The following is a 24,940-nucleotide window of genomic DNA, read 5'->3' as shown; positions in this document are numbered from 1 at the left end:
GTCTTGTAACGACCTGTGCATCACATGACCAGGACAGATTTTTGTCAACTGGAAATAAATAATGAAAGTTCTTATTTGATGACAGCAAGCAGAGATCTTGAAAACCGCAAGAAATTGATACAAAAAGTATACCGGAATTTGTAATCCTCCTTTTAACGTTTTATTTTGAACTTTCTTCCTGAAGGTTATTCTTTTCCTTGGCTGTCCGTTAATCCATAATTGTGGTGGACCGTTTTTTTTTCCCCCCGGGTTTGAAACTTCTAGATTATCCATCACATTAGTCCAAAACGATATGAATGAGGTAATACCATGTACACCAGGTCCGAGTCTTTTCGGCTTTGTATCATCACCCAGACAACTACACAATCACATCTGTATTGCTGCAGAACGCATCCTATGTCTTCAATTTAAACTAAGACGCATTCTTTCTGTCTTACACACTAACTGCTCCCTCTGCTTCGCTGTTTGGCATTATATAAGACGATTACAAGATCTGTCCACATAGCTCACATTTTCCCACACTCCTATCTTTTTCCCCAGTTACTTTTTAAATCTTGTTTTCTTCACCAAGTTGACCTGATTTTAACCTTGTAACTCTTGCATGTAGTTTTATCACGCTGTTCATCGCTTAGAAAGCTCTATGGACTTATGTACTAATAATCTTCCTCCGCAAAATACCATAATCAATACTATTAACTGTTGTCAAGAGCTTATTTTAATTTGTTGATGTGAAACCCCCCACCCCTCCCCCTTTTGTTAGAGTGGGCTAGAAAAGTGGTAGTCATTATGCATATTGAGGAACGTTACTGAATGAAATGATACATTTTTGCGGAGCTGGTCTGGATGTATTTCATTCAGGTCTTCCACTGATTTTACTGTTCGCTACTACTAAAAAACGCATTAAAATATGCAGCAATAAGTTCTGCACCTGTTTCCATCTAAGAATGTAAAAAAACTCATCTAAAACCGCATAATAAAACCTCAATAAGTGTAGATTTTACCCACGTCTATCTGCGGTTTTGATATGTATTTTTTAATCATCAAATAATGCATTGTGTGGATATAGCCGTAAGTCGTATTCGCTCCGTCCCCCTCCAACCACCATCTTTTCCTTGTTATTTATTTTCTTTCCTTCTCTCGTTGTTTCTTTTTTTTTTTTTCTTTCTCGTTTTTTTTCTTTCACTCATTCTTTTTTTTCCCCCGTTCTTTCCTCTCGTGCTTTCTTTTTTTTTTTTCCTCTCGTGCTTTCTTTTTTTTTTTCCTCTCGTGCTTTCTTTTTTTTTTTCCTCTCGTGCTTTCTTTCTTTTTTTTCCTCTCGTGTTTTCTTTCTTTTTTTCCCTCTCGTGTTTTCTTTCTTTTTTTCCTCTCGTGCTTTCTTTCTTTTTTTCCTCTCGTGCTTTCTTTCTTTTTTCCTCTCGTGCTTTCTTTCTTTTTTTCCTCTCGTGCTTTCTTTCTTTTTTTCCTCTCGTGCTTTCTTTCTTTTTTTTCCTCTCGTGCTTTCTTTTTTTTTTTTCCTCTCGTGCTTTCTTTTTTTTTTTTCCTCTCGTGCTTTCTTTTTTTTTTTTCCTCTCGTGCTTTCTTTTTTTTTTTTTCCTCTCGTGCTTTCTTTCTTTTTTTTCCTCTCGTGTTTTCTTTCTTTTTTTCCCTCTCGTGTTTTCTTTCTTTTTTTCCTCTCGTGCTTTCTTTCTTTTTTTCCTCTCGTGCTTTCTTTCTTTTTTTCCTCTCGTGCTTTCTTTCTTTTTTTCCTCTCGTGCTTTCTTTCTTTTTTTTCCTCTCGTGCTTTCTTTCTTTTTTTCCTCTCGTGCTTTCTTTCTTTTTTTCCTCTCGTGCTTTCTTTCTTTTTTTCCTCTCGTGCTTTCTTTCTTTTTTTCCTCTCGTGCTTTCTTTCTTTTTTTTTTCCTCTCGTGCTTTCTTTCTTTTTTTTCCTCTCGTGCTTTCTTTCTTTTTTTTCCTCTCGTGCTTTCTTTCTTTTTTTTCCTCTCGTGCTTTCTTTCTTTTTTTTTTCCTCTCGTGCTTTCTTTCTTTTTTTTTTCCTCTCGTGCTTTTTCTTTTTTTTTTCCTCTCGTGCTTTCTTTCTTTTTTTCCTCTCGTGCTTTCTTTCTTTTTTTTTTTCCTCTCGTGCTTTCTTTCTTTTTTTTTTTCCTCTCGTGCTTTCTTTCCTTTTTTTCCTCTCGCGCTTTCTTTCTTTTTTCTTTCCTCTCGTGCTTTCTTTCTTTTTTTTTTCCTCTCGTGCTTTCTTTCTTTTTTTTTTTTTCCTCTCGTGCTTTCTTTCTTTTTTTTTTTCCTCTCGTGCTTTCTTTTTTTCCAATCTTTTTCTTCCCTTTTTTTTCCTGTACTTTTTTTTTTCTTTCGTTCTTTCTTTTTTTCTTTTTGTTGATTTTAAATGCTCACTATTTTGATTTCTGCTTGGGAATCACTAAAATTATATGAATAATGTAATTGAAATCGTAAACTGCAAAAAATATCTGAAAGGAGATTGCCCTTTATCTGAGATTATCACTTGTAACCCTCCACAGAGTAAAAAGTGATTGTGGAATGCTTTGTGTTAGTAGTTTATATGTCTTTGTGGAGGTTCTCTTCTCTTGCAAGTGAAATCCATATACTTTTCTCTGACCGTCTAATAGTCCAGAATATTTCGTCATCCAGGGTCCATTAATGCCATGTTCAATATGTAGTTTTATATTTTATAACTTATGTGCAGATATGGAATGTTTCAAGCATTCATTTACTACTAGTGTAATTGAGAAAATCCGTAGTAAAGTGATTCCTGTATCTTCGTCAACTTATTTTCAAATTCAAAATAAGAATCAAGTACTATATATTGATTGCAATTTTTTTTTTTTACATATTTATTTAAATATTTTTCAACATTTTAGAACAACCAGAAATCAATTGCATATAATGAAAAAAGATAAAACCGAGGGATTAGATGAAAAAAATGTGATGGAAAAGAGGGAGGAATGGCTAAGTCTTCAATATACCCGAGTGGCTAAGACCATCGCAGCACGCAGTATATTGATGGTAATTTTATATTTACCGGAAAGTCAAGTGCGAACCGGACTGTGCTTTGTGAGCATAGTGGTTGCTAGGTAGTGAAAGATTTTTTAGGAGGTGAAGATGACCACGTTGAATCTACACAATGTTTGTGTAGACTGTTTATTACACATAGATGTGGGGGGACCATTGGAATTACTATACATTTGTAGTTGCATTACTTTATATTTGTTTTTGAAAATGACAGATGATAGGACATACATGAAAATTGATGCTTATGTAGTATCACTTATCCGTAATTGCCATCAATCGTTAGAGATATTAGGGTATGTGGATGTCATGGAGGGGCTGCTTGGGACCCCTTTCTGTGCCAGAATGGAGAGCAGCTACTGTTTTGGCAGACCCGTGGAGCATCTGTTACACGGGTATTCTTTCAATTGTGTGACTGTCTTCGGCTTCCCCCGGCGACGATTGATTGCCGGATGTTAGATAAGCCGGACCTGCCAGCTTCCTTTTAAGAACGGGTTATATTTTTTAGGCACCCCATTTAACTCCGATTTCTTTTGAAATGTAAATATTCAGATACAATAACCCCATTTTCCTTCATTACTGGAAGCAATTATCCCGATAACTGTGTGCTACTGTTAGAAGTCAGAGAAATGAAAAGATATATCTTCTATAAAGGTGGCTGCAGTTTACGGTGTGGTCCCGACAGTACCCATTACTGTATTAATTTCCCCCCTCACGCCTCCCCATGTCTTCCCACCAGTGTTGAGGGGCTGTTGTGTATCTACATGTAAAACACTGGTGAGCGGGACGGAGGGAGCGCTTCCCTCTTAAATACAGTGGACTAATAGTAGAGCGAACCTGTCCCTGTAATATGCTGCCCTTAAATAGGACCACATGTTCAGGTGACCGATCCGCTTCAAGTCTTTTTTGTTTTGTTTTTTCTTCTTGAAGCCCTACCATATATCCTACTATTGCTTGTTGGTGTAATACATTGGTGTAGACTAACTGGGACCAGCCTCCATTAGCTTGAGTCGAGAGCCATGTCAGGGCTTCTCTAAGCTCTTGAAGACCAAAAATGTACGTGTGGACAAGCTTTGATTTTCCTGTAAAACGTCATTTTCCTGCAGTGAATGTAAGCACTGACCGTGGTTTTCACTGCCAATATCCGCTGCTTAAAGAAACTCCACATTGCCAGAACCACACATGACCAAATTTACTCTGGTTTTGCAAATCAGAGGTGGGTTGTTCTATGCACACTTAATCATATTACATATGCAGCTGCACTTCGTTATAGAGCTACATGGATAACCGGTAGACATGATAGAGATGGTTTTTCTCTTATGGGGATTCACACCTGCAGAATTTTATCACAACGATGCGATTGTCTCTTATTAAAGAGAGTCTGTCATGAGATGTTAAGCTAACAAATGACTGACACCGCTAGTTAGCGATATGATAAAGGATTGGTAACATACTAGAGTTGAAGATCCAAGGGTTTGCTTTAGGGTAAATTCTGCCGAGGGCCGTATGCAAATCAGGTTTTCGTGTCTACAGAACCTGGAAGCATCCGACATCCAGAGCTCTAACCAATCCCCTCACTTTCCCTCTGCAGTTGATTGATGGCTCCAACTGCAGAGGGTAGGGGAGTGGTTGGAGCTCAGCAAAGCTAATTTGCATATGGTGCGCTACATAATTTTTAGCCTGATAGTATTATCGCTAGCTAGCAGTGTCAGATGTTTGTTAGCCTAAAATCTCATGACCGACCCAGTTCAAGGTCATAAAAAGAACAGAGAGCCACTAAGAGCAGTTCTTCTTTGGTGGACACACAGCTCGTTCATGTATTACATGGTCGCCATTCATTTGAATAGCTAGCATATAAGTCCATGGCTACGCTACGAGACTTTTTGTAGCACTAATGATTGATTTTAAATATTGAGTGACCGTGTAGCTCAAGAGTTAGGCCCCATGCACATGACCGTATATTTCATCTGTAATTACGGACCCATTCATTTGTATTGTCCACGGACACTTTTACGTATGGGTGTCCATGCTGAAAAAATTATAGAACCTGTCCTATTCTTGTCCGTAATTACGGCACGGACTCTCCCATAGAAGCCCATGGGCGCTAATATAAATACGGACAGCTACGAATGTGCATCCGTATACCGTCCGTATTTACAGAAGCTTTGCTATGCAACAGACCCGTATATACGGATCAAATACGGATGCACTACAGACCGTATTTGCGGATATTGTTCTGTATATACGGATGACTACCGATCCGTATTTACAGACAGTATTTACGGATAGATGAAAATATGGTCGTGTGCATGGGGCCTTATCAGTAGCGCTACAAAAAGTCTAGGCGTAGCCCTGGCCTAATACGATGTTTTTCTTGCGGTGTCCAATGCAGGGGAACTGTATGGCTGGGCAAACCGTCTCTTTCTGATGGCCCATTTTTATTAGGGAAGCAGTTCTCTTTGTGAGAGAACCCCTTTAATGGTAGGAACACGCTCTTGCCCTTTTATTTTGATTACAACCACCGGTTGGCCATCAGCTCTGAAAAGTATGAGTTCAGCTCATGTAAATGTAAGGTATTGTACATAAAAGGCATACTGGCTTATTTCTGAACACGTGCGCTATGTCTGAAGAACTTTTCCTCCATTAGCGTCTCTGTTCGCTATGAAATAATTTGTAGCACATTGTAAGTCTTCTCTTTTGGGCCAAAGAAAAAAAACATGGTTTTAGACTTGATCTTTTGGTGGGACATTGGGTTTCTCACGCTCAATTACAACCCCCTGTGTTAAAACAACATGTTAAAATCCTTCATCGCTGTTACAAATGAGCTTAAGCGGGACTTTCGTGGCCTGAAAAGCTCATATATAACAACATCCGCATAGATTGTTAGCGATTGAACCAATAAAAGTAGAAAAACATCTAAGAAATAGTCCGCTAGCTATGTTTCCTGCACGCTTAAGGTAGCTCCGAAAGCCTTGCTTCTATTTACTGTTCAGCTGGGAGAGCTGAGAAAGCTAGAGGTCGACATGTTGTGGCAAGAGACAGAAGGAAAAGATTTTTATTTCCCCTTCTTTCTTTTTGCTTCTCAATCTTTCACATCTGGTCATAAAATCAGTTCAAGAGTCACAGCTTATTCTTCATTCTCATTAGTTTAAATAAAACCATGCCAAAAGCCCGTCAAGGAGCGCTACCTCTGACATCTGTATCCTACTGCAGTCCTAGGGGGGAGACCTTGATAACACCTGAGTGTTTGGGCCCAAAGGTCTGGCTTTGTTTTTATTTGTGTATTTTGACTTTGTCATTTTTCACTGTGGTTTAGTGCATAAGCTCTCCCATGTTTCCTGTGGTTATTACTCCTGCGGTTCTTGTTGTGTTTGCAGGTGCAGATGGATTTGGTGTTTTGGTTATTACAGAAACCGTGACAGCAGATTATAGGAATGCATATATTCCAAGCTTAGCTCGGTGGGGGTTTGATAAGTAAACATTGTTTAAATTTTTTATTTTTTTTTGTAAGGGAAGTTGGTCATTTACGAGGTGAGAAGTTGGCATCTTTCTAATAAACTGTTATAGCAAAACATTTGCATTTTTTTTCAGTTTTTTTTTTTCAGTGTTTATTTTACTCTTTTCCGTTATTTTGAGATACAGTTACAGAATGGCATATCGGTTATTGCCAATTCCACCCACTTTTTCCTCTAAAATAAATTTGTGGTTTATTTCCAGACTTGTTTTCTGCATTTTGATGATTTCGATTCGCCTCCCAGTGCATGAATCGCATTTTTTTTTAAGATTCTTAATATGGGGACATTATAAAGCATATGTCGCTTTAATGGGGTTGTCTATGCTTACAAAAACATGGCTGCTTTCTTCCCAAGACAGCGCCACACCTCTCCACAGGTTGTGTGTGGTATTGCAGCTCAGCTCTAGAGTCAATGAGGCGGAGCTGCAATACCTCACATAACCTGTGGGCAGGTGTGGCACTGTTTTTGGAAGTAAGCAGCCATATTTTTCTAATCCTGGACAACCCATTTAAAGAGCATCTGGCATAAAACGCTGCTTTCAGCCTTATAAGTGTTATGTAGGTGAGGTGTACTTTTTGTATAACATACATTTTAATTGGTGCAGCGCTTGCGTCTGACTGCAAGGAAATGTCTGGCGTATTCTTGAGGTGCCGATAACCCTGCCCTCCCACTGCGGATAGACAATTTTCTCCCTATGCACCAATTAAAAGTTTTACAAAAATGACACTCGCCTACACATAACACTTATAACGCTGAACATGATGGCGGCGATAAGGTGGCAACAGACGCTCTTTAGGCAATAAGGTTTTTAAAGAAGAAGCAATTTAATGGACCTGGCTGAAGGAGACTCTTAAAAGTCCCTGGTACTATCGTGCAGGTACCATGAGCAGAATACAGATGCTTTTTACTGCTCATAGAGACTGTTGTGATGCCGAAAAGCATAGATTTTTTTTTTTTGCAATGAAAAGGAACAGATATTTCCTACTGCATTACTATCCGATGGAAAATAATTTGTATTGCGGAAAACATTGGGGCAGATGTACTAAGGCATTCCAAGATTTAGACAGTGTAAACTTAGACCAGGCAGAAGATGCATCAAATGGGTGAATGCGGTATGATAAATGTGGCACGTCTTACTTGACGTGCTAGACTGGTTTTTAATGTGACTTCGTATTCGGCAGCATTTTGGGCCATCGTTCGCCACACCGCTTTTTAAGCCACGCAATTTTCAGAAAACATTTTTAAGGAATGTCTAGTAAGGCACAAACATCTGGTTTAAAAATAAATGTGCCCTCTATATTTCACTCATAGTATTACACTTGCACACACACTATTCATTTATTATTTCTTACTACACATCCCATGCACCACACACCACTCCCCTCAAGACCAGTGGGAGTGGCTATTATTATTTAAAGCACCTGCTCATTCCTTCATCAGCGTTTCTGACCTGGCTGTGTCCATTTGTAAGTATGGCCTTTTTCGGTGTTTTTGTATATGTCCCCTTGTTTTTATCGGTTCTGTTTGTACATCAGGAACGTTCTGTTCCATTTAATGAGTTAGGGACTCGCAAGCCTGGGGATCCTTGTCGTGGATTGCGAGCTTGCGTCCTTTTGGCCAAAATGATCACTAATACCCCAGGTATTTTTCATTACTACATATATTCTCTTCTCTTGACACAGCCGGGTCTTTGATGCTGGGAGAGCATGGTGTGTTGTTGTTTGGCATAGCAAGCAGGGTAGCCCGCTCTATGAACTATCAAGGCGTCACAAATAGGCTTCTACCTGGCTATACACGTTGTGCCTCATGACGTACACACTATCCCTCCATGTTTCACACACTTGCACCCCATTATCCATTTATTTCTATTGAGGCACTTCACTCATTACTGCCCTCTATATTTCACTCATAGTATTACACTTGCACACACACTATTCATTGATTATTTCTTACTACACATCCCATGCACCACACACCACTCCCCTCAAGACCAGTGGGAGTGGCTATTATTATTTAAAGCACCTGCTCGCCCTTTCATTAGCGTTTCTGACCTGGCTGTGTCCATTTGTAAGTATGGCCTTTTTCAGTGTTTTTTTAAAAATAAATGTGCCTAACGCGATTTTGGCGCAATTTGACACCTTCAAACTGCAGACACATTAGTACATCCGCCCCCACTGTGTATTTGCATTGCCCTACTTGCAGTTTTCTCAGACAGCGGTAAAGCAAATCATACTGTTTTAGAATTTACCTTTGAGGGTATGTTCACACGGCAGCGTCTGTAACGGCTGAAATGACGAGGCTGTTTTCAGGAGAAAACAGTACCGTAATTTCAGCTGTAATGGCATGTTGAGGCGCTTTTTGCTGCGTCCATTACGGACGTTAAATGGAGCTGGTTTTCCATGGAGTCCATGGAAAACGGCTCCATTTACGTCTGAAGAAGTGACAGGCACTTCTTTGACGCGGGCGTCTTTTTTACGCCCCGCCTTTTGACAGCAGGGCGTAAAAAAAATGACCGTGTGCACAGAACATCGTAAGACCCATTCAAATGAATGGGCAGATGTTTGCCAACGCTATCGAGCCGCATTTTTTGACGTAAATCGAGACGTAAAACGCCCGATTTACGTCCGTAAATAAGCCGTGTGAACATACCCTTAATGACTGAGAAAAATGTTGAAGAATAAACAAAGGGTTTAGAGGTGGCGCATTTGTGGATTTTCTGCGTCAATTTACAGTAGAATACATGTGGTTGAAGTCCTCAATCCCTATCCACATATTACAGAAAAATCCATGCAGAATTTCGAGCATGCTTTATTATTCTCATAATGTTTTTACGTTCTGAGATACAGCTTCTATGTGTCGCGTAGACATAAAAGCTGTATCTTTCCATCAAACCCAATTCCATCGGGTCAGATGGACTGACGGCTCGACAGAAAGCTGGTCCTGCCGGTCTCTCACACGCAGGATCCATCTACTAACGATCACATCTATGTTCATAAACTTGGATGTGATCCTTATTAGCAGGACCAGCTTTCTGTCGACCTGACGGAATCGGCTACAACGTCAAGGTACAGCTTCTATGTATGCAAGATACAAAAAGTTAAGATGATTTTTAATAAAAATCTATTTAAAAATCACTTCTCAAATAAAGAATTGCCTAGAAAATTGTACATAGGCTTTAATTCCCATAGCCTGCACGTATTTCCACTGGTCTCTGGGATGCCATTTTTGGACTGCGGAAGGAAACTATCGTACTTAAAGGAAACCCTCAAGAGCTTTGGGACAGTGTACAAATTCTGCAAAGGTTTTCTCATAGTTGTTAAGCACACACTGTGGTTTTAAGAATTATTTTTGAATTGAGTCCTTTTTCATTACTAATCATCCGAAAACACAGGTTTTCAATCTGCTAGTTGGAACAAGCGTCTACACAAATGAATGGTTGATAAATTGGTGTAATGGTTAAATCATGGTCTCTTCTGGAACATGCCCTAATGTTCTGTTTCCTGGTCAGATTGTTTAAATATACAATTGCACAGAATGACACAGTGCGCGGCTGGTCTCGCTTCCACATTGTCTGTATATGATAGTGTCAAAACGACCCTCAAATTTATTTTCCTTTCTTCGCGTGAGGTTTTACATTACAGAGCAGGACCATTAGCCCGGCAGAACTATCCATTCAAGCGGTTTTACTCCCTAATTAGCAGTTTAGCCTCCATGATTAAGACTTCCTGAATACTTCTCCAAAACGTGGCAAGTGTTTTAGGACGTGGACCAATTTGGATCATTTGTCCGGAAAATAAGTAGGTTAGGTGAACCCGAGAGCAGTCCTCCTAGGCTGACATCCATTCACTGAACCTTCTTAAGGCATTTATGATAAATATATTTCATGAAATGTCTAAAATATAATTGGTGTTCCTTTTCCCTTTTCATTTTCACATGTTTATTGTCATCTGGTGTGAGCCAGATTTATGGGAGCGCAGTAGTTTTAGTGCGTTTTGGCTGGGCCGCTTTTAATGACATCACCTTGATCTATATTCAGTATGTGATTTCAGTTGGTCCCAGTGTTAAATATTTTCATAATTATGCTGGTTTTGGCAGTTCAGTTGGAACTTTTTTCTTTTTCTTTCTTTACGTTTCTTTAATGAACATGTTTCACCTCTGGGCTTATGAGACAAGCGCAAAGTTTGAAAAATTAATAGTGTAGCCTTAATGCGTAGATTACGTACAAATGGTTGAGCATGGGAGCTTTTTTTTTTTTGCTTTTTTTAAAATATTTCTGGATATAAATAAAGTCTTGTAGATTTGGATTTTCCCCAGGGTAAGCCCACAGGGGTAGTCCATTAAATTGTGACATTTGCACCGTCAACCAAATATTTACATTTCATATATAGGTGTCTCTCTTATTCTATGGTAAGCTTTGCTGGTTGACAATTATTGTTGGATCAAAGCTGTAGTCATAGGTGCAAAATACATTGTATAAGGAGGAAAATGTATGATAACCTGTTTTTTTTTTTTTTCTTTCTCTGACATTATCATTATAATATTAAAAGGAATCCTAATTTGTTATGGCATTGTTTATTTAAATTTGGTAACTTTTTTTCATTTTTATTGCCATTCTATTTTGTCCTAATGAATTTGCGTTTTATACTTAAGGTTGTCCGACTAAAAGAAAAACAATTTATTATTTTGTTTTTCTCAAATGCTTTATACTTTATTTTTCAAACCTGCAAAGATCGCAGTTTTAAAGTCCCCGTTGAGTGGACCCAGAAGTTCGAGTTGCCGTTCTTGCATTGACACAGGCTGCGGGGGGAAGGAGCTCCACCCTTCGATCGGTGTCGATAATGCGTATGTAGGACTGGCTGCCTGGCTCAAATTATTAGCTAAGCCAACCCCTTCTCCATCACGGCTGATCAAGAGACCAAGAAGAGGGCTGGCTACTTGGCTCAATTGATCAACTAAGCCAACCCCCTTCTCTGAATCAGCCGTGACAGAGGAGGGGCTGGCTTAGTTGATTGAGCCAAGTATCCAGCCCCTTCATCCACGTCATTGAAACACAGAGAGGAGGAGAAGGAGCTCCTCTCCCCTCAAAGCCTGTGTCGACTCGTCACAGCAAGTACAGCAGCTCCAAACTTCCGAGTACACCTGACGGGGGCTTAGAAACTTTGATTCGTGCAGTTTTGAAAAATAACGTTTATTACGTTTCTTCATTTCAGAAAAGCAAAATAATAGTTTTGTGTCGGACAACCACTTTAAAGGAAGTCTGTCATCACTTTTGACTCCCGTCCCACACCGCTTACGCCAAGCATAACCAAGAAAATCTAGTTTTAATTGCTCGCTTCCAACTCCTCCCCTATTATCTAAGGTGACGGTTCTAGCAGTTCGCACGTTATGACACAGGAGACCTCTTGGGCCTTCACTGAAGTGGGGAGGGGTTGGGGGAGGGCTTACAGCCAAGAGACCAGGATACTTCCATGCCCAGCGGACACTTCCGTCTCATTAACATACAGCGCGTGAGCTGTATGTTATGCTTGGAGTATGATAGCCAGCATAGATATGTTTAAACTTGTATACTCTTCACCTATCTAGCAGTGTTCGCTGTTTGGGGGGAGTCAAAAGTGGTGACAGATTTCCTTTGAAGGAGTTGTCTTCTTCAAAGCATATGAATGGGGGGGGGGGGGCGAGATGCCTCACTTGTTAGACCCCTCTATTATCCACAGTGGCTACATAGGGCGTCGCGCATGGACATCGCACATCCGTGCATTAAAGGGACAGCCCATTGATTTCAATCAAAAAACTGTGTCATGCTTCACACTTGTTGCCAGATTTCTCCAAAGACTACAACAGATTCCTGGGGGCCCAGCAGCAAGACGCCCAGTGATCAGCTTATCGTGGGGCGATAGGAACTTGTCATATCACTGCATGGCCCTTTATCTTTCTTCATTAATGGACATGGCTTCTGGCCCTATGCAGTGGTGCCCTGTAATAAATAATATATCATTCCACATGTCTGTAAATAGGTTGATGCTTTTATTATAGTTCTCACGTCTTAAATTGTATTTTGATTCTGTAAATAACATTATTAGATTAAAACAAATGAAAGTCATGGCATGTATACATTTTTGCAAGACCACATTTTGAAGCGAGACTAGTTTACTAAGCTGGTTAAATGTTTTACTTCAGCTATTTCTACTGCGGATAAAGGTGTGTGAGTGATTAATACCATGTGAGAGAAAAATGAAGCCAAGAATCACATTCAATGATATATGGGGAGACTAATATGCACTGCTGATATATTATCAGTATGAGCCTTTACTTTTACATATGTGGCGGTATGTGTTTTTTCACCGATTTTGCACATGTTTTTACTAAGATTAGCCTGTACATGCCTTGCGGATAGGATTTAACCTAAATAATGTTTATTTTATGTCTGGTGTATTTGTCTTAATTGAGCCTAGATCCTCATCTATATTACTAGTGTGCTTTTTGGGGTTGGATAGGATCACAATTACTTTGATTATAGCGGATATGTTACCTTTTTTTAATGCCTTGGTCACTAGCTTGGATAGACACCACAAAGTTTCAATTGTGCACCTGCTGTAAAAACATTAGTCCATGCCTAGGCTCTTAAGAAACATCCATGTGTGTGCTTACATAATACTTAAGACAACCCCTTTATTATCATCTGATCGCCATGTATCCAATAACCCACATCCCCGGCAAACAGATGATTTTGCCAGGGGAAGTGACGGCCAGCCATATTTTCATATTTTATAACCTGCAGGGAAAATGTAGTATTACATTGTACCCATTTGGATGACTGGCTGTTTTTGTAATATACTTGCAGTAGACTACTTGAGTCCGCCAGAGTGAGAGCCTCTGTTTGTAAGCATCTCTCCACTCTGGCTCATAGAGGGGTGTCCAGAGCGGGGGCCTCCTTGATGCCCTAATTTAAGATGACCATAGACCAAATTATTTTTAGTAGTTTATTTGACCAGTTTAAATACTTAGGATCATTATAAAAGTGTAGTCCAATATAAGCATATATATTTGGCATTTGGAAGCGCTGTGGAACATGACTCCCTTGAGGTGCTACTCGATTTTCAGTCAACATTAAAAAAAGGTAAGAAATTGTTAACCTTAAAGGGGGTGTCTAATCAAGCCAACCCCTTTTCCGCCACTGGTTTGGGCTTAAAAACCCCTGACAATAAGCTACTATGGGGGGAATCTGTGTCAGGTCATAAAATTCCACTGTACTATATACCAGCCACTTCAATATAAATAGGTGGCAGCTGCCAGAGCGAAAGTCACTTTGAAAGTAGGGACTCTTTCCCCTCTCCCCCCCCATAATATCTAAATGACCTAAAAGGCATATGGAAATGAGTTGCTTTAATGAGGAAAAAAAATATCTCGTATTAAAGTGGTTATCAGGATAGATATTGGTGGCGTATTCCTATAGGTCGTATGTCTATCCTGAGGTAACTCCTAATGCTTCTCATAGCTAAGGATTTGCTTTCGTTTTTGGCAATCCAGTCATGGGAATCTTATGACAACTAAATAGCATGGACTACCGGTTCTTGCATTTTATCTACAGTGATGATACATTGAAGAACAACAGAGAGATCTGTAATACAGTTGGGTTTAGCTCACAGAGGATTGTTTAGGATACAGTTGAACAAACCCTCATTTGTGGAAAGCATTAGGTCTGTACCTTTCTCAGTCTTCGATATGTACCTTTGTATTAGATCTGTACCTATCTTAGTATTCGGTCTGTACCATCCTTTGTCTTAGATCTGTACCTATCGAAGTATTTGGTCTGTACCTAACTTTGTATTAGGTCTGTACCTTTCTTCATATTAGGTCTGTACCTTCGTATTAGGCGTGTACCTTTCTTAGTATTAGATCTGTACCTTTCTTTAGTATTAGATCTGTACCTTTCTTAGTATTAGGTGTGTACCTTTCTTAGTATTAGATCTGTACCTTTCTTAGTATTAGGTCTGTACCTTTCTTAGTATTAGGTCTGTACCTTTCTTAGTACCTTTGTTAGTATTAGGTCTGTACCTTTCTTAGTATTAGGTCTGTACCTATCTTAGTATTAGGTCTGTACCTATCTTAGTATTAGGTCTTTACCTATCTTCGTATTAGGTCTACCTTTCTTAGTATTAGGTCTGTACCTTAGTATTAGATCTGTACCTTTCTTAGTATTAGGTCTGTACCTTTCTTAGTATTAGGTCTGTACCTTTCTTAGTATTAGGTCTGTACCTTTCTTAGTATTAGGTCTGTACCTTTCTTAGTATTAGGTCTGTACCTTTCTTAGTATTAGGTCTGTACCTATCTTAGTATTAGGTCTGTACCTATCTTAGTATTAGGTCTGTACCTATCTTAGTATTAGGTCTGTACCTATCTTAGTATTAGGTCTGTACCTTAGTATTAGATCTGTACCTTTCTTAGTATTAGGTCGGTACCTTTCTTAGTATTAGGTCTGTACCTTTCTTAGTATTAGGTGTGTACCTTTCTTAGTATTAGGTCTGTACCTTTCTTAGTATTAGGTCTGTACCTTTCTTAGTATTAGGTCTGTACCTTTCTTAGTATTAGGTCTGTACCTTTCTTAGTATTAGGTCTGTACCTTTCTTAGTATTAGGTCTGTACCTTTCTTAGTATTAGGTCTGTACCTTTCTTAGTATTAGGTCTGAATTTACCTCAGAAACATAATCAAGAATGATCTTTGGATTCCGCAATCGGGCTGTAAGTTCCCTCACAAAATGGCTAGCAATAAAATCAGAAGCAGCGTATCAATGAACGATGATTGTGGCCAATATTTCGGAGTGATTGGTTTGTTGCGCTAGTTTTTTTCTGTGCCAATGGGATGTGCTATAAGCATAACAATGCACATTAGTTTCTGGTGTAGTCAGGGCTGGATAACTTCCAGGAGCTAGGTAGCTAGTGCGCCTAAATAATTGCTGCGAACACCGAACCTTTTTCTGTAGAAAATATCTACGATAATTTTAGTGTTTTGTTTAGGTTTTTTCTTCTCCATCTTGCTTCTTTCCTCTGGTTGTAAATATTTATGATGTTATATGTTGTGTGTCTCATGATTATGACCAGATTACGAGGAAATTTGGAAGTAATAGTGGCCGTGCACACTAAATAACCGTCGACTGAATATTTGTTCAGCTGACAGGGATTTTTCCTGACTCAAACCTATATACATGCAGGCTTGTCTCGGCCGAGTGTGCATGTTCATTTCCACCTCTGGCAGTGGCTCGTCTCCCATGGGAACACAGGATTGGGCATGTTGAAATCCACAGTGCCGGATCCTTCTTTCTCCCGACATTTGCTGTTGTGGCCCCCCCCATACACGTTAGATTGTTGATCCTACCAAATTTGGTGGGTTTCGGTTGTGTTTTGTGTAATGTGTGGGGAGCACAAGTAGAAAGTTAAATGGAGACAAAAGAGGGGGTATTGCAAGGAGCAGCATTGATGAGGATCAGATTTTCTGGGGAAAAGACAGGCTGCCCAGTACCTTGACTGGTAGAGCACAGAAGGGTTGGTAAAACATTGGTCAAAAAATAAATCTAAGATTTAGTTTGTTTAGTGGAAGACCATGTAAGAAAACATTAGTCAAGGGGAGAGATGGTGTTTCAGTAGTATCATTAGTGACATATTTCTAATTGTATCAATAAATCTCACTGCTGTTCTCTAGATACTCTACGAAACAGTGGAAACCAGTAGAGCTTAAAGTGGCGAGTGCACAAAAAAAATAATTGCGAAAAACACTGAATATATGCATAGACAAAAGAGACATGTAATAAAAGGTGACACGTCACTAAAGTATAAAAAAAAAAAAATTAGTACACTACAAAAACCAGATGCACAAACACTTGAAAATGCTCACATAGGACAGGTCTAGCTAATCTTATTATATTGAAATATCACAAATATATTCAGTAATATACAAAGTTACAATGAAAGCATGGATGGTCTGGCAGACCCAAGGAAAAGGGGCAGCATTACGTGGGATTGGACATCCTTGACTCCTTGGAACATTCAGTAATTAGATTCTGTTTGTAAGCCTACAACCAGCATCTAGTTGAAATAATAGAGCATCTCAATGAATGGCTAAGGTCTTCTAAAATCGCTGCCGTGTAAGGCTTCGTTCACATCTGCGTCAGGGCTCCGTTCTAGCATTCCGTCAGAGCTTTCCGTCAGAACGGAGCCCTGACTGAAACAAACAGAAACCATAGGTTTACCGTAGTCGACTACGCTATTGCTTCTGTCAAGACGATGGAACCCTTGCACAATGGAGACATACGGAAACCATTTGCATCGGATCCGTCTCCATTGAAATAAATGGTGATGGAAACGTAAACCTGTGGTTTCCGTTTGTTTCCGTCAGGGCTCCGTTCTGACGGAAAGCTCAGGCGGAACTCCAGGACGGATCCTGACCTGTGATCTTATGTATCAGGTCCACTACGGAAAGCCAAAAGGTATTGATTAGCGGGCATCCCCAGCAGATGTGTAGCATAGTACCCCCCCCCCCACTCCGCCAACACACATCAGGTACCGCCGGGTAAAAGGAGTGAAGCAATGCTGGAACCCTATACCACCTAGACAAGATCTTGTAGTTAGTTTCCTGGGCTTTGCAAGAGATAGAAAGTCTATGGCACAGGGCAAATGCTTTCGACCAGTCAGCTGGCGATGGGGGTGACCCGAGCTCCCTCTCCACCCCTTCACAAAAGATGGAGGAATATCATTGCTTAAGTAAAATCCCACCGCCCCACTAGTGATCTCTCCGGTTCTGGGACAAGCGCCTCAAAAGATTTCATACCACTACTCGTCCGAACATGGCGAAAAGTCAAAGGCGAAGGTCTGGATGCTCAAGCCAAAAAGTGGGGCTGCAAACCAGGGGTAAAATCCACATTATGTGATATCGCCACCATCAGTAGGTATTACTTTCGCCAAAGCTTGGAAACGTTTGTATACGAGTACCACCTGTCCCGCAACCAAAGGAAGCACAGCATTCCCCTGCCCCGTAAAGTACTGTCGCCGCAGCCACGGAAGTACAGTAAGAGGAACCGGTGCCAAAAAATCCTCCAATCTCACCCATAGCTTAGAAGTCGCATGGTGGAACCAGTCCAGTACTCTAACGCTTACCACCGCAAAGTAATAGGCCAGACAATCAGGCAGTCCCAAACCCCCACTATGCTTCCTCTTAAAAAGAGTGGCTTTCGCTATCCTAGGTGGTCTACCTCGCCAAATAAATCTGGTCAGAGCTTTATTCAACTGAAGAAAAAACCCCCATGGCAGTACACACGGAACCGTCTGAAATAGATACATCAAACGAGGCAGGACATTAATTTTTACCGCACTTATTCTTCCCAGCCAAGTAAAATCCTTGGCTTCCCACTTGGCCAAGCCGACACCAGCAAGGAAACATTCATGGCCTCGCTCTTAGATGTATTCATCTTATAATTACTAAAATAGCTATACGTCCGGATGGATTTCATCAGATGTGGTTGGGTAATATAGAATAATAAGTCATCAGCGAACGCAGATACCTTAAAATGCATATCCCCAACCTGAACACCCCTTATGTCATTATGCCTCACCGCAACTAAAAGATGTTCCATCACCACCGCGAACATCAGGGGTGAGAGTGGGCAACCCTGTCTTGTACCGTTCCCAATCCTTAATGGAGCAGAAAGAGAACCATTAACCCTAATCCTCGCCTGGGGATTATTATAGAGGGACAATATACGCGATAACATTAACTGACCCACGCCCATCTGACTTAGCGCCGCTTCCAGAAACCCCCAATCCACCCTGTCAAAGGCCTTCTCCGCATCCAGCGACAAAAGCATACATGGTATGCTACTCTTTGTCACGTGATGAATCAGGGAGAAGGTCTTAAGCGTATTATCTCTGGCTTCGCGTATTGGGACAAAACCCACGTACAACTTTTTGATCACTTTTTTTATTAAATTGTTTTTTGCCAGCTAAGGTGACCAAAAAAACAGCGATTTTGGCATTTTAAATTCTTTGTTTTCTTTTACTGCATTCACTGTGTGAGTTAAATAATGGTATATTGTAATAGTTCAGACTTTTACAGACAAAGCGATACCAATTTAGCTTTTTATTTTTTACATTACTTTAGAGGAAACATGGAAAGTTTTTTTTTTTTTTTTAACTTTTAATATTTGTTTTTTCACTACTAATAGCTTTCTTAAACTCCTTTTTTTTTTTTTTTTACACCATTTATTAGTACCCCCTAGGGGACTTCAAGCAGTGATCGTTTGATCGCTGGTACAATGTACTGCAATACTAATGTATTGCAGTATGTCGTCGTTTTCACAGGCTTCTGTTAAGCGGTGCCAGAGACATGGCTTAACAGAGGCAGACAAAAGGCAGACCTGGGGGCCTTCATTAGGCCCTCGGGCTGCCATGACAATCACGGCCCCCCGATCACGGTGTGGGGGCGCCGATGATCTGTCAGAGGGGGCCACACCCCTCTTTTCAACGCTTCAGGTGCTGCGGTCACGATTGACCGTAGCATTTGAGGGGTTAAACGGCCATTAACAGCATGATCGCTGTTCCCAGCCGTTAGTCAAGTCTGTCTGCTGTAAAACACAGTGACACCCGCAGGGTAATGAGGGTGCTCAGCCCGTGAGCGACCTCCATACTTATCTATGACCCTTATCACGTACATGTATGTGATAATGCGTCATGGGGTTAAAGTTTCATTTTACTTTTTGAGATACAGCTGCTTTGTATCCTGTATACAGAGCAGCTGTATAGTTTGCTAAGACCTGAGTCCGTCAGATCTGCGGGAATGACGAGTTCAGTCTCAGCGGGTCCTGCGTGACTCTGACCTGCAATCTATCACATCTAAGGCTTCGTTCACATCTGCGTTGTTCCTTCCATTCTAGCGGATCCATCAGAGGACCACAAGAACGGAAGTGAACGTTTCAGTAAAAAAACAAAACAACTTTGTTTCCCAGTAAGACTCCGTTCCGTCAGGTTTCCGTTTTTTTTTGACTGAAGCAATAGCACAGTCTGCTGCGCTATTGTTTCCGTCAAAAATGACGGAAACCTGACAAAGGACCTTTGCAGGTTTTTTTTTTTACATTGAAGTCCATGGATGACGGATACAAACTGATATGCCATCCTATTGTATCACTTAAACATTACGTTTAACGGATCTGTTTTTTTCTACTCATGTGCAGACTAAAAATGAAAGCAAGAAAGATGCAAAGATAAAAACGGGAGTATGGCACGGAAAAAAAAAAAATATCTGGATTTTTTTACGGATCCGGTAAACTGATCCATCAAAAAAAATAAAATAAAATGTTACCTTCTGTGCGTTTTTTATTTTATTTCATTTGGATCCACTGAAACAGATGCCACAACGCAGGTGTGAACAAAGCCAAAGTTATGAACTTAGATTTGATGGATAACAGGTGGATTCTTTGTGTCCGTGACACGCAGGACCTGCTGACACTGAACCCGTCAGTCCCGCGGACCTGACAGATACAGGATTTAACGTGAGATACAGCTGCTCTGTATACAGAATGCAGAGCAACTGTATCTCAAAAAGGAAAAATAATTTTTTATAAAAACGAACTATAAAGTTGCACAAAACAGACTGACCTTTTTATGAAAAAAATGTTTTATTTGCTTTCAGAGGTTTACATAGCCTTTTGTGATATTGTAAATGTGGCCAGCGGTATTTTAAGATAATTATCACTGTGGTTAAATTCCAGCAAAGACTAATGTGAGACTTTATTATTTAGCTTGTTTAACTCTAGATTTCTCCAAAACCACAAAAGCCAACAACACTAATTAAATACGGATTTAACAATATAACTTAACACTTCCACAATCTGAACCCGGGTTTTTGCCGCAGGCCTACTGGATATTGATTCTGAGCTGTATTTGGCTCTAGTCCTATACACCGAATGTTGCCATTATCTGAATGGTAGATGTAATTCTGAATACGAGTTGATCATTGACTTCTCTTGTCTTTACTATTTGTCTTTTCGGAGCATCCATTGGATTTCTTGCTCTGTATAACACCTTTTAATTAGTATGTGAGGGAGCACTAGAGTTTCTGGAGATCATTAGAAGACAAATTGTGAGAGTCTCCTGATAAAACTGGATTGAGTTTCTTCCATTTATTTAGTTAGCGCTGAGATTTTCCCCTTTTCACTACTCTGTTTAACCTCTTGACCTTTAAGGGTTTTTTTTCCTCCTTTTTGGAACATTTGGTTTGCTCTGTCCATTTACCATTTTGTGTATTTAGGATGCTTGAGTACTCGTATGTATAGAGCCTCATGGCAGTGTTAATAGGGTCATGAGTTTTGAAAGTGTTTTAAATGGCTTCTGAATATTCTGGTCATGGTCTGTGATCGATCTATTGTGGCCTCTGCATGCTCTGCTTGTTTTTAAAAAAAACTGGTGGACAGAGAATTTGAAATTAGAAGCCAGCAGTGAATTTGGGGAGCCATAAATTATACAAGTGTCTGATGATGGTGCCATTTTATTGACTTTCTCACCTTTTTCTGTATGAATTGTGAGGCATACAAATGTACCCTACGCTTTGTTGTATAGAGCGAAAATACGCCATGTGTATGAGGCAGTAAAGGGGTGGTCTCACAAAGACAATACATTGTCATAATTAAAGTTGGCGTGGCGATCAGTTGATCACAGGGCAACGTTTTTTTTCCTTACAAATGCTTCCTTCAATTACTTGTTACTTATCTATTGTGGTGGTTTTTGTTTTTCTAGTTGCGGATTCATACTTTTTCAAACCCCTGTTTATTAACTTAAAGCAACCCCGCCTAATAATTTCCAATGCCCAAACAATAATTTTTATTTCGACTTAGTAGTCCAGGCCTTTCCATTGTGATTATATATAACATCATTAATACAAAGCTGTAGAGGGGTTGTCCCGTTTCAGCAAATTAATGTTATTTTTTTAATATAAATATAATTAAAAATGATAGAATTTTTCAATATACTTTCTTTATTAATTCTACATGATTTTCAAGTTCTTCCCTTGTTGTTATTCAGTAGGAATATTCATTGTTTACTTCCAGTAAATAAAATTCTGTCCATGGTCATGTGATGGACACACAGGTGCACGGCTCGTTACAGTATGTGTATCAGAGCTGTGTCTTGTAACGATCCCAACACCTGTGTGTCCATCACATGACGATGGACAGAATTTTATTTACTGGAAGTAAACAATGAATATTGCTACTGAATAACAACAAGCTGAGGTCTTGAAAACCATAAGGAATGAATACAGAAAGTATATTGGAAATGGTATAACTTTAATTATACAAAAAAAAACCATTTATTTTCTGAAGCTGGACAACTTGATGCTTACTAGTCTGGTCCACCAGGAAATCAGTCTGACCACCGATGGCAATATCTGCACAGATAGTTTTGCTAATGAGTCCAGTATTGAGCATTTAGACCATAGCTTGTTCTTATTTGGTAACACGTTTCCAAATGCGACAGTCAGAAATTATTTTTTTTCTCTACAAATAATTTATATCACTGCACTTAACAAGTTGCAGAAAAGCAATAATAGCAATGGGATGCGATATTGTTTTCATTCCTATTGTGGTGTCTATACTATTAGGAATTAAATTCCTACTATGTTTTACGTTGTCCATACATATTAGACCAAGTGGGATCGGCCAACATTCTAATCTGTATGGCGAGTACCCGACGGCAGATATTTGGGGAAAGAAGGATCGTGCATGTTGGATTTCAGAGGTGTTGAGCAGCAGTTTATTCCCCTCTCCCCATTGAAATAAAAGTACAAACTTGACTGATCCTGGGTAGATGGCTGGAATAACTCCTGATTGTTTCACGTGACGTGAGCATAGCCTTAATGACTGTGTGATAATATAATAATAAATACAGCTTTAAGATATACTTTGTAAAACGTAGTTATTTTCATATTGATATTTTATTTTTATAGACTGTTAGGCTCTGTTCACATCTACGCCAGAATTTCCTTTTATTCTGCTCCGTCATAGGAGCAGAAAACCAAAAATAACGGACTTGACATATCCATCAAAAGACGGACATCAACCGCTCCTGACGCAACCCATTGACTTTAATTGGTTCCATCGGGTTTCCTTCATTTTGGCAGACAAAATAATGCAGCATGCTAGTGTATCGTCTGACACAAATGTGAACGTAGCCTTTTTGTGTTTTTCTTTTTTTTTTGAAGACCTATAAATTTATACATTTCATTACATACATTATTTTTTGTCTTTCAGGACGATCACGAGAGCTGTGGTTCAAGCTCGACCAGTCGAAGCAACACGGAGAGTGCTAAATCCCCAGTTAAACCAAGGAAGATCCAGCAAACGGCCCCCACGGATCCGGACTTACCACCAGGTCATTATTTTGTATCTTGTTTTAGTATAATGGAATTCTGTGTTTTTAACAAATCGCCAACAAATAGTCACCAAACCAAGCACAATCCATTGGCCGTGACTGTTTTATACATAAATCGCTTCAGAAATTCAAGATATAGCAAATAAGATAGCATGAATGATAAATAAAGAAGGCAAAAATAGGGGATTATAAATCCCTAAAATTGCTGGAGGGTCTGGACCCGTGACATGAAAATAATAAGAAAAAATCCCAACAAGTCATGTAGAGATAAAAAATAAATAAAAATATACAGTGATATAAAAAACAGTAACTGCAAAATATACAGTACATACATAATCCTGATAATTCACAATACATATATCCACACTAATATAAATTGCACCCAACATTAAATAAATAGGGTGACGTGTACATGCGGCCCGAAACAGCAGTGAGACCAAGCACATTAGGCGAACAAGCCTGAATTTTATCGTTTCCAGCGCATTTCTGTCAAAAAGAAAAAATCCATTCAATCCTAGACAACCCCTTTGAAGGCTACGTAAACCTTCTGAAATCTTTATTTATTTATTTTTTATGAAAATGTGTGTTGTGCAACTTTTTAAATACTTTTTATTAAAAATAATTTTTACCTTTTCAGATACAGCTGCTTTCTATCCTGTATACAGAGTAGCTGTAACTTGTGCTGAATCCGTCAGTTATAAAGTTTGATGTGATCGGTAACCGCTCGGTCTTGCGTGTCAGAGACAGGCAGGACTAGGGTTGCACGATGCATCGAAATATCGATACTATTTCGATGCGGTGCACCTTGAAATTTTTCAATACCGTTATTTCATGTATTTTGATACTAAGCTGTGTGGTTGCACAGCTTAGTATTGTAACACATAAATGTAGTCCGAGCGGTGCTGCGGCTGTGTAATACAGCCATTGCCCTTACCCTGACAAATTCAGAACATGGGGGCGCACTGCAAAACACCCCCATGTTCTGTCTTCAGTGCCGGCGCCGCCACTCATTAGTGCAGCGCTTACCGCATCAACTTATTCTCACCGCACGTGCACACTTGTATTACACAGCCGCAGCCCCGCTCTAACGGTGGAGAATAAGAAACCTCTCATCTCCGCCGCTATTCCCTCGAATGCCCCGATCAAAGCTGACCACAGCATTCAACGGGAAAATGAGAAGGGGGATGTGCGATTGAGGGACATACCATATATGGGCAGACAGCCCAGGGTCTGTTGAAGGACCCCAGGGCTGTCTTATCGTTTTTCCAGTTGTTAGGGCATACTTAGGTATGTCCTAACAACTGCCTGTGTACAATCAGTACACAGGATAATGTACTGGAATATCTCTATATGCCAGTACATTAAAGTTAAGAAATAAAAAAAAAAAGGAACAAAAATAATAATGTTAAATAAAAAGTAATAAAAATACACACTTTTTTTTACAATAAACATTAAAATAAAAGTCTCAATAAATAAAATATACACATTCGGTATCGTCGCCACACTAATAATCTGCACAACAAATTTATGTCACCGATCGTGACCTTCCTTCCCCACACCCCACGCAGGGAAAAACCAAGATGGCGGCGCATGCCGTACTATAGCTCCCTGCTCTCAATTACTGGAGGCATTGAACGAATACAAGCTCCCGTTAAAATCCCAGCTACAGTGAGTATGAGGTTTTTTTTATCGCCTCTCACCATGAATGTTTGGTGAAAGGAGATAAAAAAAACTAGTTGTTAGGCCCCACTGCCACCAATTGTACCCCCACTTTCCCCCCCACCCGCCGGGAAAAAAAAAAGAAACTGGCGCACGCTTGCGCGGATAGTGAAAGTCAGATATTCTGCCTGTAAATAGAAACTGAACAGGGACCATAATAATTGGTTCATGATCATATGGTCACTGTGATATATACCTATCACAGTGAGTGACCATAGTCTCAAATTTATTAAATACAGCACCGTATTTGTGCTGTTCCCCTCCCTTCTCTC

General features: G+C 39.8%; 1 protein-coding gene across 3 annotated transcripts in view; it reads left to right on the top strand.

The window, feature by feature from the left end:
* Positions 1–24,940, top strand: part of VPS13B (vacuolar protein sorting 13 homolog B) — an 886,671-nt gene that overhangs the window by 61,238 nt on the left and 800,493 nt on the right. For all 3 annotated transcript variants that reach the window (XM_075825953.1, XM_075825951.1, XM_075825952.1), the window contains exon 4: positions 22,829–22,949. In XM_075825953.1, coding sequence (XP_075682068.1) covers positions 22,829–22,949 — 121 coding nt within the window. The remainder of the gene's footprint in view (positions 1–22,828; positions 22,950–24,940) is intronic.

The sequence above is a fragment of the Rhinoderma darwinii genome, chromosome 5, assembly GCF_050947455.1.
Source record: "Rhinoderma darwinii isolate aRhiDar2 chromosome 5, aRhiDar2.hap1, whole genome shotgun sequence".
Lineage (NCBI taxonomy): Eukaryota > Metazoa > Chordata > Amphibia > Anura > Rhinodermatidae > Rhinoderma > Rhinoderma darwinii.
The sequence above is the reverse complement of the archived record's forward strand: the minus strand, read 5'-3'. Positions and strand labels throughout refer to the sequence as shown.